This window comes from Vespa crabro, chromosome 5 (genome assembly GCF_910589235.1).
Source record: "Vespa crabro chromosome 5, iyVesCrab1.2, whole genome shotgun sequence".
In the NCBI taxonomy this organism is placed as follows: domain Eukaryota; kingdom Metazoa; phylum Arthropoda; class Insecta; order Hymenoptera; family Vespidae; genus Vespa; species Vespa crabro.
Window position 1 is genome coordinate 6,585,263 of NC_060959.1, and position 15,000 is coordinate 6,600,262.

General features: G+C 33.5%; 4 protein-coding genes across 10 annotated transcripts in view; 3 read left to right on the plus strand and 1 right to left on the minus strand.

Annotated features, from left to right (window-relative positions):
* The window catches only part of LOC124424162 (zinc finger protein 608-like), a 202,324-nt gene extending 193,848 nt beyond the window's left edge, over positions 1-8,476 (minus strand). For all 4 annotated transcript variants that reach the window (XM_046962829.1, XM_046962820.1, XM_046962817.1 and 1 more), the window contains exon 1: positions 8,014-8,476. The gene's annotated coding sequence lies outside the window, so the exon portion shown is untranslated. The remainder of the gene's footprint in view (positions 1-8,013) is intronic.
* Positions 8,477-8,914: 438 nt separating this feature from the next.
* Positions 8,915-10,391, plus strand: LOC124424168 (40S ribosomal protein S5). Its single transcript, XM_046962843.1, has 3 exons — positions 8,915-8,983; positions 9,580-9,949; positions 10,055-10,391. Exons 2-3 carry the CDS (start codon positions 9,587-9,589, stop codon positions 10,337-10,339), a joined length of 648 nt encoding a protein of 215 aa, XP_046818799.1. The 5' UTR covers positions 8,915-8,983; positions 9,580-9,586; the 3' UTR covers positions 10,340-10,391.
* Positions 10,392-10,683: 292 nt separating this feature from the next.
* On the plus strand, positions 10,684-11,997 carry LOC124424169 (NADH dehydrogenase [ubiquinone] 1 alpha subcomplex subunit 5). The gene is made up of 3 exons (XM_046962844.1): positions 10,684-10,844; positions 11,024-11,182; positions 11,347-11,997. The coding sequence occupies exons 1-3, from the start codon at positions 10,824-10,826 to the stop codon at positions 11,518-11,520; spliced, it is 354 nt and encodes a 117-aa protein (XP_046818800.1). The 5' UTR covers positions 10,684-10,823; the 3' UTR covers positions 11,521-11,997.
* A 2,236-nt stretch (positions 11,998-14,233) lies between these two features.
* Positions 14,234-15,000, plus strand: part of LOC124424230 — a 54,240-nt gene continuing 53,473 nt past the window's right edge. For 2 of the 4 annotated variants that reach the window (XM_046963001.1, XM_046963003.1), the window contains exon 1: positions 14,234-15,000. This exon is cut by the window's right edge and continues 316 nt beyond it. The gene's annotated coding sequence lies outside the window, so the exon portion shown is untranslated. The other 2 variants (XM_046962999.1, XM_046963004.1) reach the window with 2 other exon arrangements.

The window sequence follows — 15,000 nt, forward strand, 5'->3', positions numbered from 1 at the left end:
GAGAGAGAGAGAGAGAGAGAGAAAGGATTCAGGATAAGGATGAGAAGGAAGAGAAAAAGGAAGAAGAGTGGGGAGAATAGGCGCGAGAGTGGCGCACTCTGATGGCGATTCTGTCGTTCGAAAATCTCTCTCTCTCTCTCGCTCTTTCTTTTTATTTCTTTTTCTCTTATACGCAAGCAGCCCCCGGCTAATGGAAATAAGTTCGCCTTTCCGTGCCTCTTTCTCTTATTCTCTTTCTTTCTCTATACCCCTACTTCGTCGAGTTCCTCCTTCCACCCTCCAGCGACGCTATCCGTCCCAAGGGTGAGCCCTTCCCAAGAAATAAAGAGAGAGACAGAGAAAGAGAGAGAGAGAGAGAGAGAGAGAGAGAGAGAAAGGAGAAAGAACAGTAGACCGGTGGTGTTGCAAAGGAGACAAATTCACCACCCAGTCGAGCTTTCCAACGAATTAGACGATAAATATCTCTGATTTATTGCGTGCGGAATTTTACACGCAATCGTCGTATCCTCCATCTCTCCCTTCATTTTTATCTATCTTTCTCTATCTTTTCGTCCTTCTCGTTCCTTTATATATATATGGTACGTACAGTATATAAATATAGTATATAAATATGATGCGAAAAAATACCCTTATCAAAAATCCTATTCCTTATACTATTCAATGGAAAAAAGAAAGATATAACATTAAAAAAGGATATAACGTTAAATTTGTTCGAAGAAGAAAGAAAGAGAGAAATGATCGAGATAGATCATTCGAGATCGATAATAAGACTTTCCTTTGAGATAATAGACCGGTCTCTCGAAAGCGAAACGCCACGTCATAATTTCACGAGTCTTGGGCATCAATGTGCTAATTCGTTTACTCGTTTGCACGTTCACAATCGATGAGCTGATCTTTCTCTCTCTCTCTCTCTCTCTCTCTCTCTCTCTCTCTTTTTCTCTCTCATCGAATAATTAACCCCCTCAGCTCGGACAAATTCAAGGGGAAGAGATAATTAGCCAATTAGGCGTTACATGTCGCCCCATGCATATAACAACACATCGATGTGATCGACGCGATTTCTCTACAAGTAAAATTGCCCTTTGTTTTAGTATTCGTGTATATATATATATATATATATATATATATATATATATATATTACCCTCTCTCTCTTTTTCTATATATATATATATATATAGAATTACTATACATATAGAATAATAAATAGAATATTCTATATATATACATACATACACACACATACACACAATATTAAGAAATTAGTACACGTAATTAGTTTTTGAGTAGTTGAACTTGAATAAATAATTCATTAATGAACGAAAACGACTATTCATCGATTCAGAAAAAAGATTCCTTTTTTTATCTTCTATCTATCTATCTATCTATCTATCTATCTATCTATCCAACTATCTATATATATATTTATATACATCTCCATCTATCTATCAATTTCTTTCTCTAACGAATTAAGATCGCAGTCGTCGACTCGTATAAAAGGGACGCCGATCGATCTGTTTTACGTTCGACAGAGCGTGAACGGGCGCCGTTCACGGCTAATTTATTCGTCGAAATTCTCCGAGAGGACAAAATGGAAGTGTGTTTTATTCGGAAGGGTAGCGAAGAACGAAACAGATGGAAGGCAGATTCTCTTTTCTCCACTCCCGTGACTTTCTTTACTTCTTCCTTTCTTTTTTCTCCTCTTCTTTCCTTTCTTCGTAAGCCTCCCTTTACCCTCTCTCTCTCTCTCTCTCTCTCTCTCATACGCGACCCTTCTTCGTTCGGTGGTCTTTCGCTCCCTTCGTGTCGACGAAACATGACAATAATACGATATGAGACTGGAAGCCGCAGAATATAACGTAAGCTGCCTCCTCGAGGCTCCCTACAAACGCCTTTCTTGCACGTGTAAGTATACTCCTCTGTTCCTGAATTTGCCACGAAGACAGATCAAGGGGGAAGCGAAGATTCTACGGTGAGAGAAAAAGAGATGGGTATATAGGACAAACTGTATGTGTGTGTATATGTGAGAGAGATACAGCTAGAGAGACATATATAACAATATAGATTTTATACAATTTCTTGATAATAGATATTAAAAAAATAATAATTATCCATCGACTTGTGTAATAAAGAAATACTATTATCAAAGAAAAACGAATTAAATAATAATTAATTAATTAGGTAGCAGACTATATAATTTTTCATAGTACATATCTTCTATTCTTGAGAACAAAGAAGGTAACGCTCCAAGAATAATTTCCTTTTTTCTTTGTACATTTTCAAAAACAATCAATAGTCTTTCTTCTTCTATTTGTGGATATAGAAAAATAGAAGAGAATAAGGAAGCAAGAGAGAGAGAGAGAGAGAGAGAGAGAGAGAGAGAGAGAGAGAGAGAGAGAGAGAGAAAGAGAAATACGTCGCAACATTGTAAAGTGTCGTACGTCGGTTTATAAACTATTTATGCTAATGGTCCGTAGGAGGGCCGTACCGACTCATCGCTGACAGTGAAGTCGTAATTGCTTTTGCTCGAATGCAATTACGGCGCTTTAACGATGACGCGACGCGCTTAATTGCATTTATACTCGCGCGGGATATCTACGTAATGAAGAAGACAATGCCGAGGGACCGTATAGTCTCTGTCCGCGTTGCGATCGCCTTTTCTCTGCATTCTTCTTTCCCTTCTATCCCTTTACCCTTTCCCTTTTTCTTCTTCTTCTTCTTCTTCTTCTTGCCACTTTCATTGGCGACATTCTCCAAAATCTTTCCATGAAAGAAATCACCAACGAACAATTATAACAATGGAATCCTTTTAATATGAAAGAATTACTCTCTCTTTCTCTCTCTCTCTTTCTTTTTTTATGGAAAATAAATTGGTAGAAAGTTAGAATCATCCTCGATTAATTAGATGTTCGATTTTATTAACGTTATCGTTATCGAATTCGAGAAGTCGACAAATCGAATGGCTCGTTTTAGAGAAATTCGATTCTTCCCCTCCTTTTGAAGAGCAATTTAAAGACACCGGTCGTTGATTAGCTTTCTACCATATCGAGAAACCCCACTAACGACTTGCTCATACATAAGTTTACTGCCCTTAACTTGGGATCTTACTTAAAGTAATAAAGTTGAACTCGAGATGAGTTGGCAATCCGAACGGCCGCGGCGGCTCGTAAATTTCTAATACCGCACGCTTCTTTCCCCCTACCCCGTCCCTTTTCTCTCTCTCTCTCTCTCGACCTTTCTTACCCTTTTCTCCGCTACATCCACCCGCCCTCTCCCCCTCGCCAACGTACAAACGCAACCCAGCCTCCGTAAACCTCCACCACTGATTCTACTTCTCTATACTGGACGATGGTGAACACGTTTTCAACCCTATTCGCTTCTCCTCGACCCTCGTGGTGCCCTCTTCTCACACTCTTCCTTTCTCTTTCTCTTTCATTCGCAAACCGACGACAAGGGTCCGTTCGAATAACAAGGATTACTGTGGGATTGTTCCGTATACCCGGACACCCAATCCGCACCTTTCTCCTTCCTCTCTGTTTTTCTTATTCTATTTTTCTTTTATTTTTTATTTATTTATTTTCTTTCTTTTTTTTTTTTTTTCGTCTTCTTTATATTTTTCTTTTCTCCTTTACCACAGATTATCCTTACGAGTTAATTTCATTTGTCGTAGAATTCCGAAACAAAAGTTGTTTCTCGTTTCTAAGATAATTCTTAGAATTATTTAAAAAAAAAAATCAATGTTTGTTTAGAAAAAAATGTTTGTTCAGTTACTTATCAGATCGGATATCGAAGGGCATCAGACATTTCGTATACAATGATTGTGCTATTTTAATAGAATTTTAAATCATTGAATGCATAAATAAAAAGATTCATTGATTAATATCGGCAATTAGTCGTAATCATTTTTATTCCCGCACCTTTATTATTCACCTATGCATACATCGTCGTAATTCTCTGTTAAAAATAATCAAAATGTTTTCAAATTATTTTTGTGACTGTAAAAGAAATGTTTGTTGGAAACATTTGTATGCATATATACAATGTTCATATTGTTCTATGAAAATCATTGATTTTTTTCTTGTTATTCGTCCGTCGTTATTCGAGTTGCGTAATGTTGGATGTATTTAGTACTTTTTTATCGCAAATTTATACGCTTACGTAGATAACTTTTAATAAAAAAAAAAAAAAAAAATATCAAAATAATGGCGACGGAAATGACAGAAAAGATCAAAAATATCGAATCGTAGGGCAATCAGAAGACGAAGAATGATTGTCAATCAACATCAACTATTAATCATCGCCATTTCTTTTACATTATTATTATCTACCATCGTGATAAGTCAATGATAAATTCTTACCGACTGGGAGAAAACTGTATTACCGATAGTAACGATTTAATAGATAATTTGCAATTAATGAATGGACATATTTGTTTGTTTGCTTGTTTGTTTGTTTATTTATTTCGAAAAAAGAAGAAAAAATAAAAGAAAAAGAAAAAGAAGAAAAAAAAAGAAGATGAAAGAAAGAAAATGAAAATGAAAATGATTAATAATAATCGGATAACATGGATCGAAAACAATTTCAAGAGGAAAGACAAGACGAACTTGATAACGGGATATATAAGCTACGCTCGACTTCCGTTAAGCCGAACAAAATTCTAAAGCGAGTGCATATTTTGTTCTCACTCTCTCTTTCTCTCTCTCTCTTTCTTTCTGGTATAAATACACGCTTCGTTTTCGTTATCTTATCTATGACACGTTTTACTACAACGACGACGAATTGCTCGCTATAAATTTCTTGCTCATTTATAAAGATGAATAATGTATATGTCACACATACTTACACACACACACATATATATATATACACATACACACAAAATGCATTACATTGTTTATTATCGATTATCTTCAACGTAAATAAGAATTAAAGAATAACAGAAATGTGGATAAAGCGAAGATAATAGCAACGTTGATTGACTTAAGAAAAGAGTGACAAAAAGAAAAGAAAAGAAAAAAAAAGAAAAGAAAAGAAAGAATAAAAAAATCTTTCTCGTATCTTGATTTGATTTGACTGTGATTCTCAAGAAGATATCTCAACCCTTCGTCCGAGATAAACGATCGACTTTAGGGTTCAAGTTTCCTCTACGGGATGAGATCACGTAATCCTATCGATTCGCGAATCCCATAATATGTATATACATATATATATATATATATATATATATATATATATATATATATATATGTTATTTCGTTGCGAAATATTTCGTTTGTATCAAAACATCTAGGAAAAAAAATACTTTTCTTCTTTTTGCTCTTTTCATTTCATAGAAAACAATAAACAATTTGTGAGCGTGTAAATTTTTTTCTTTTCTTTCCTAATATTTTTTTTTCTTTTTTCTTCTTTTTTAACTCTGACCTCATATCCATAGTATTCCGTTTCTCTATCCTTTTCTCACATGTATATGCATATATGTATATATCTCAACCAGGTTGCAAATCACGCAACTTTGTGCTGTTCCGCTTTACAACGCATCGTGCTTAACGGTATATCTACTGGTTTTGTAATACGAGGGCCATTTGAAAAGATCGCGATTTTTTTTTCTCTCTTTCTTTCCTTCTCTCTTTTGTTTTTTTTTTCATCTTTTAAATGTATAAATTTCAATCTGGAAGTGGAAAAAAAAAAGGAAAAGCAATTAAAAAAGAAGAAGACAAAAACGAGCTGCGAATTTTTTAAGCGGCATTAAGTCTTCTTTTTTTTTTCTTTTTTTTTTTTACAGCGTTGTATAAAATTCTACAGGTAAACAAATTTTCAAGGAAGGAATTCGTTCAAAATTCGATGAACTCTGATAATTAAAAAAAAAAAAAAAAAAAAAAAAAAAAAAAAAAAAAAAAAATAGAAAAGAAGATAGAAAAGATAAAAAAAGAAAGATAGAAAAAAACCCAAAGACTTAAAAAGATGAATTATTTTGACATTATATAAATATAAACGTATACGTCTTACGAACATTCCATTGGCATTTGCGTATTCGCAATTCAGAGGAAGGAAAAGTAGGGATGAAGAGGAGGTGGAGGAGGGGAGGGAGGGAGGGAGGACATGGGAAACGGGGTCTCTCTATCTTTTCTCGTGTACAAGGGAAATTGATGTCTTCCGAACGAAGTCGAGCGATGTAAACGAGGGAGTAAATCGCATTCATTATGCAAATCTATGATCGCGTTTATCCCGGCTTTAGAAACTTGGCTACCGCGTTGTACTCAACTCTAATCGTTTCTAGCTTCGCAATGGACATTGTTAGACCAATGAAAATACAAGATTCCAAAATGTGTATATATTATTTATGTGTCAGTATATAATCTACGTACGTGCGTGGGTGTGCCCGTGTATGTGTCCTATACGAATGTCTGTATACGTACAGGTTGAAGAAAGCCGAGCTTGTATAAAAGGAATAATATCGTCGACTTTTTAATGTAGTTTTTAACGAGCACGTTTATCGAATTAACTATTTCCGACGAAGCGGTAAAATCCGAGGATATTCACTAGCACGCGATTCTGTCTCTTTCTCTTTCTCTCTCTCTCTCTCTCTCTCTCTCTCACTCTCTCTCTCTCTCTCTCTCTCTCTCTCTTTCTTTCGCCTCTCTCTTTCCTTCCCCCACTCTTTGAAACATTCGCTTTACGATCCCGGACACGAGAGAAAAAGAGGGAGAGAGAGAGAGAGAGAGAGAGAGAGAAAGAGAGAGAGAGAGAGAGAAAGAGAGAGAGAAAAAGAGAGAGAAAAAGAGAGAGACGAGACGAGACGAGACGAGGGCAGGAAAATTTATTTCCCACCTCGTCGAGTTGAGTCGAGCTGAGTCGAGTCGAGACGAGTAAAGCCGAATCGTCCGAGCGAGCAACATCGAAGCGAGCTAGCGAATGGAGCGAGCCGAAATTTATTTTTCATTACGACACTCGCGGTACGCAAACGGTTATGGACAATTATGTACCTCGAATGCGACATTATTCCTACGAATATATCGCGCGTCGCGGTAGGGTAAACGAGAAAGGGTAAATCGGCATTTGCGGTCGTATTAATGCGGTCGACGCCGATACATACGTAAATACATACATACATACATATACATATATATTTTATATATACATATAAATACACACACATATATATATATATATACGTATGCATTAGCTGTGTATGCATCCACATAAATGTTACATGGCGTACGTAACGTACGTATATACACACATGTTAGACTTCCAGCCTGGATATGCGCAATTAATTTCCCTCGATTAAAGAGCCGTCTCGCCGGTATGTCATACATATGTATATATGTATGTATGTATGTATGTATGCATACATATCAATGTGTTATACACTTCGATCAAAAACATTTTTTTTTTCTTTTTCTTTTTTTTTTTCGATTAATATATTATACACGTGTATTTCATTTTTCTTTTTATATTTATTCTTTCTTTTTTGTTTCTCTTTTTTCTGTTTTCTTTTTTTTTTTTTTTTTGGACTAATAAGCTTTTCATTAGATCCTCCTATATCCTTTTCTTTAATTCCAACATGACGTTCGACGTTACAGAGATCTTTAACTGTGTAAATACTCGAGAAGAATTTTATCCTTTATGCGTATGTTTTATCACTCAGAGAAGTTTATATCGACAATCCAATACAAACTATCTGTTGTAAATACTTGAGAATATTCGTGTTTATATAGCTCTTATTTTAATATCGCAATCTTATGTATGTACATTATAGTAAACGTTCTGAACGAGTATAACATTATAATATATTAACGATCGTTCAAATACTGTTTTCGATCGGTTCAAGGAGATAAAACGTTTATTTTTTCTTTCTTTTTTTTAATATCGTCTATAGCTCGTTCTCTCTCTCTCTCTCTCACTTATTCATTCACTCACTCGTTAGATAAAAAAAGATAAAGAAAGTTTAATAATATAAAATTTCGCATGGACACAATAATTGATCGTACGTATAAATATTGGGGTTACTCACGTTCGTCGTTGTTTTCGTCGTTGAATCAATCATAAATCGTAGCAACAAAGTTGAATAGGTCATATCGTTTGTTTATCCTCTCTTCCAAAACACTGTCAAACGGCCAAAAGATGTCCATTTTTTTTCTATTCACCCATTTCAAGTAGAAACCATTGGCGCCATCTTGCTAATAATCCCTCAATCCTTCCTCTTTCAAATTGACCGTAGCCGATATTATTCCTCTTCACTCGTCTTTAGAAACTTCTATCTCACACACATACGAAAGCACACAACACACAATAGTAATAAAACTTACAAATAAACTTACAAGGTTTACACACAATTAAACACACATTTCTCGGTAGACCAAACGTCGCCGCGTCGAGTTTTACTAACCGATATCACTGGAATTCTCGATAAACACGCATCCTCCGACGAAATCCTCTCGCACGGTCTAAACAACGAGCAAGATGGCCGATCGCCGACCAATCGCGTGCCTTCTTTTAGCGCGCTCCTTAAGTCCGATCTACACGCGACCAAAGACAAATTATGAGAGAGATGAAAACGTTCATTCAAATGTATATATTTATTTTTCATTACAGAAGACGTTTATTAATCAATTATAAATCAATTTACGTATTTCGTTTTGTTGTTCTTTTTATTTATTATTAATTAGGTCGGTACCGATTATACGGTCGTGTGACGAACTTAAGGAGTACCACTGAAGTCATAATAAATCTTTCAACCGTTTGAACACCCGCAATATTTTCATTATCCATCATCTTTCTTCTTTATATAATTTTTATCGTATCTTCGAAATATTTAAATTAAATCGCTAGAGATTTGCGATATGATATGTATTATAAAGTTTATGTTTTGTATTTACGGAAATGCGTTGACTCGATTGGTTAAAATCCGGTAATCACAGGCCAAGGCGCTGAGAGTCTTATGGCCTTTTCCTGTTCACGCTTACTCCAACGGAGACGCGAACGTAAGTTCTAGGATTAGATATTCGATATTGTGATCCTTCTTTATGTCGGTGAGATGTGATACTGTGACTTTGAAAGGTCGTGAATATTTCTAAAATACGTGTGAATGTTTGTGTCTCATGAATGTTTCCCTACATTGTTTAATAAGCAATCTAACCATAATCGAGACCACATGGTGACATGTTTTCCTCGTTTCCACGTACAACATTCTCTTTAAGAATTCATTAATGCTTTAATAGAATTTTTTTCGATGAAGAATTTTCTATGAACGTAATTAGTAAATTGAATGATAATGTGTTTCTCAAACAGAATGATTATTGTGCTTATTTAAAATATATTTTCACATTGTGAATGAATTTTATATATATCAGTGAAGAATATCAATTAAATTTCATTTATCCTTTTGTAAAATTATATTAAACGTTCCTATTTAATATCAATAAGATTATATAAAATATTTCTATACTATTTGATCCATCTTCCTGACGTTTACAATAAAATTTATTTCCATTGTTTTTGTTACCTCGATTTACTTTATATTACTAGCAACGATACATATTATTAATTGCTTTTCTTAACCTACAATATTTTCTTTCAGATACATAATGCCAGATATGGAAACATTTGATGATGTGGTTACTACCACAAACACGTTACCAGTTGCACTTTCTGCAGAGTTACCGGAGATCAAATTGTTCGGTCGCTGGAATTGTGATGATGTACAAGTTAATGATATGTCCTTACAAGATTATATCGCTGTAAAAGAGAAGAATGCCAAATATCTTCCACATTCAGCTGGGCGTTATGCAGCTAAACGTTTTAGAAAAGCTCAGTGTCCTATTGTGGAACGTCTTACAAATTCTTTAATGATGCACGGAAGAAATAATGGAAAAAAATTAATGGCTGTTAGAATCGTAAAACATGCTTTCGAAATTATTCACCTTCTTACGGGTGATAATCCTTTACAGGTATAGAATTAATACTTTAAATAAAAGTTTTTTTGTATTTTTATCCTATTGATTATTTGTCAGAGTATAAGTACACATTCTATAAAGATACTTATGATTTTATAGGTTCTCGTAACAGCTATCATCAATTCAGGACCTAGAGAAGATTCCACGCGTATCGGTCGTGCTGGTACAGTTAGGAGACAAGCTGTAGACGTTTCTCCATTACGTCGCGTTAATCAAGCTATTTGGTTATTGTGTACTGGCGCGAGAGAAGCAGCATTCCGTAACATCAAAACAATCGCAGAATGTTTAGCCGACGAATTGATCAATGCTGCGAAAGGCTCGTCGAATTCATATGCGATAAAAAAGAAGGATGAACTTGAACGTGTTGCGAAATCCAACCGATAAGCGCCATACGTTTATGATACATTTAAATAAATCTTATGTTTAAAAAACAAAACAAAAAACAATCTCTTAAAAAATCCAACCTATCTATATATTTAAAGTAGATTATTTCTCTCTTTCTTTCTCTTTCTCTCTCTCTCTCTCTGTTTTTTTACTTTAGATATTTTTAAGGAACTGAGATATTACTTTAATAAGATAAAAGTGCAAATTTATACAATTTTTTCGTATTTTGACAATCTCTATACTATAATAATATTAAAATTAGTAAAATTTTGTTACGTTTTGTTTAATAGATTTAATCAAGTATTTTATAAGCAGGTTAAGTAAACATAGGATAGTAAATTTATCTCCGAGGCGTGGCGCTACTGATGTTCAGCTGTTTCTATCTTCAGAACTTGACCCGTAGTCCCTGCATAACCTACAACGTGTGAACATTAGTAGGTCGTATAAACATAATTAATTATAATTTAAATTTATAATCTAGAAGATGGCAGAAGCTCTTAAAAAGGTAAATAATGTAATAAATAGAGAATATATTACTTTTTAATATTTCATATCTTATAAATATTACATCTTTGTTAACGTACAATATGCATATATACATATATATATATATGATTTTAGTTTTTATGATCATATCGTAATTAGAAAAAGTTAAATAAGTAAGTAAATTTGTATCTTTTGTAGATTACTTTGACAGGTCTAAAACAAGTTAGTAATCCTTATGGTATTTTGGAAGTTCTTAACAATAAAATATTAAATGGATTGAAAGCTTTTCCAGAGAATTATACATATCGACAATGTACAGAGCAGATTGTCAAAGAACGAATGGATATTTTAAAACAAGTAATATATTATTTTCCTTTATACTTCAACGATTAAATGATTACCTCGATTAAAGTATTATATAAAGTAATATATTACTGTGCCAAATGATAAAACAGTTATCATATACAAAACATTTTATTATATGTTATCATTTTGATGCATATTATATTGCTTTGTTATAGAATCCAAATAAAGAAGTTGTAGCAGAAAAATTAGGTGTCAAATACATTGAAGAAGTTATCGAACAAGCTAAATTGGAAATATCATTAATAAATAGAATGAAAGTATGGAAACCATGGGAAAATTTAATTGAAGAAGCTCCGGTCAACCAATGGAATTGGCCACCGCATAAGTAAATCTTGATTGAATTTATAGGCAACTGTATATAGAATAATACTTTATATACATATATATATATATATATATATATATATATATATATATACATATATTCAAAGTAGTATGTGTAACAATAAATTTAAATTATAATTGTTACAATCTTCACTTTTATTTTCATCTCTTTGATTCGCCAATATGTAAATAGTTGAATAGAATAGATTAATTTAAAGTTTGTGAAACGAGACAATTTTAGCAACAAATACTAATAATATAAATTATTCATCTTATCAATTAGAATTATCGTTCGATATTGTCGTTTTAATTATCAAATATATTTTGATTCTTTGTTGGCCCTAATTGACTATCAAGTCGAGTTTTAATACTTCAGGACGATGCAAATTTCGATAAGAATTTCTTACTTTAATTAATTACTCAATCATACGTATCGTCAATGTTATATCTTTTCACAAAGTATAAGGGAAAATTAATGTTCATCAGTTCTTTATCTGATTTTAATTCCTGTCCCTCATATAACACTGCTTCAGTATAGATTCGTTCATATCTTTGCAAATCTTTTAATAAGGAAATAACGTAATAAGATACTTCGAGTATTATAACGTAGGATATAATCATCAGTAATATAGTACAACGAAGACCGACTGGTTTTATATCCTGTATCATCTTCCGTTTGGAAAGTGGTACACGCTTGGCTCTTAGATTGATTGCGATTGTCGCAGTTCGCATATGGATAACATTCCAACGAATGCTTAAGCTAAGGATCGCGAATATAAATCACAAAAACAAATTCTTCATTCGCGGACAAGTTAGAAGCTAAAGTGTGTTATTCGATGAGAAAGCGGATTTATTAAGTTGGTAGAAAAATTAAGGTTAGAAGTACATACAAGTATGTATGTATGTACTTTCGAAAAATTTTTAAACTTAATCCCAATTATCAATAAATGCGCGTTTACTTTCGTAATTTTTAATAACTTTATAAATTAATGATGTTCGATAATCCTTTCATTATTTTTCACGTGTCAGAAAATTTTGTTCCTTTCTTTTTTTCATTCTTTTTTATTTATTTTTTTATTATTTTTTTTTTTTTCAACGCATCGATATATCAAACGATTCTATTTTTATCTACGAAAATTGTATAACGGTACTCTTTTGAGCATAGTAGGCATTATAATTTCAATATACATTTAGTAATACATTATAGACGGTGTAGCGGAGCAAATCTTTAGAATTTCTCGATTGAATGTTTACAAAATCTATATTTTATCATATATGTATGTGTATATATATATATATATTTATATATGCATGCTTCGAAGAACACACGTTCTATACGATCTAACAGTAATGGAACGGTATAACGCGAGTTTCTTCACTTTTCATTGTTTCCTCCTTTATTCCTTCGTTCGTTTCTTTATCCATTATTGCACGTTATCAACTCGGTTCATCAGACCCGCAAAGTTTCATCCACGTGAATGGGAAAGGTTTCGGGAAGTTTCGACGAGATTTATAAATTTTGCACTTAAACGCCGTTAAATATGACGCTTAATAATCGTATAATAAATTATTAATAAATATAATAATAATAATAATTAAATGATCATAATTTCCCGCATTTTATCAAATCCTCACGTTTTAGATGTCGCTAAAATCGTTACGCGTATGAATATTCGTAACGTTTTATTTAATTGACGAGTATTTAATATCTTCATTTTGATAATTTGTCGAATGACAAAGGAAAAAAAAAAGAAAGAAAATAAACAAGAAAGAAAGAAAGAAAGCTGTCTTAAGAGGAACGATTTTTATTTCTTATTTGTCGAAGAGAACGACTTGTAGTACGATACCAAGAAAGGAATCGAAACAAAACGAAAAAAAGAAAGTAACAAAACAAAAGAGAAAAATAAACGAGAGAAAAATTCTACAGCTCAAGATGAACGTAATATCCGCTTTCGTTAAAGTGGCCCTCCCTCGTACAAAGGATCTTGGTGGTCCCACCAAATCGTTATCCTTCGTTGTTGAGAAGGATCGTGATTGGTTCGCGTGGGGGCTAAGTGCATCGACGAAAAAAGGAAAGGATCGTTGGGCTTGAAAGCCTGGAGGCTTCGTAATTTTGCGATCGTCCACCGAAAATTTGCCGTCGAGGGAAGTATCAGTATGATGAAGAGGAGAAGGAAGAAATGGAAAGAGAATGGGGAGGTTCGTGTTCGAGAAGAAGCGGCCATATTGTGCTTCGATCGTCGTTATCGATAATTCACCCTTTTTGCCTCTTCGTCAAAGAATCGACGAAAGAAGATCGAAATAATGTTAAGAATTATTTACAAATGTTATTTACAAATGTTACCGTTTAAAATACGAACATTAGTACGTTTTGTACGTATAATATTAATAATATATTATATTATTACATACTATTTATATATTAGGTTGGAAACTATGAAACTGGCATTGAATGAAAATAAAAAACTAAACAAAAATGCCCGTTTCATAGTTTCTAACCTAATATATATATATATATATATATATATATATATATATATATATATAGATGTAGTTTAATAATATACTATGATATATAATAATATAGTATATTGATAATTACTTATTATAATTATCATATTATAATTACTTAGTATATTATTATATACTATAATAATATATGTGCGTATAAAACGAGATTAGTTGAATCGAAGGCACGTAAATTTGATGGAAAGTTTTAATTGGTTGGAAAAATGAAGAGGAAACTATCGAAAGGAAGGAAAGATAGAAAAGAAATAGAAAGAGTTACACCGTTCCACGTTCGGTGGGGGGTAAAATGTGATGTGTGAGTGAGATAGACGATCGTGTCAAAGAGAGAGAGAAAGAGGAAGAGAGAAAGAGTGGGAGAAAGAGTAAGAGAGAGAGAAAGAGAGAGAGAGAGGGCTCGCGATCTCGATTACGAGAAGCATCGAGCGCGCCACTCGCACTTGCTCTCGAGACACCGACTCGGTAACTCCGCGCAGTGCTCCTTGTCTCTCATTCGATCTCTGTTTTTGTACTATGTAAACATCGCTGGTCTGTTTTGTCAGCACGCGTACGAGACATTGTCGGTTTAATATAGTGACATTATTCGAAGAATTATTTATCACGTGTCATTACGATCGTGACTTTTCGTGTTATTACATTTTTTTCACTGTTTCTCTCTTTCTCTCTCTCTTTTTCTCTCTTCCTCTCTCTCTCTCTCTCTCTCTTTCTCTCTCTCTCTCTCTTTGTTTTTCTTTTCGTTCGTTTAATCGTGTCTCTTCATTTTCCTACGAAATAATCCGATTGAGCCCGATCAATGCCGATCGTCTTTCCGCGAAATGCGTGTTCCGAAAAGTGATCGTCAACGAATGTTATATTTACGTCGTATCGATGAGAAAAACGGTAGTGTACGAATGAAAGAAATCTAATTAAATTAAGAAGAAATTTCTTGTCAGAGAGAGAGAGAGAGAGAGGGTGGAGGT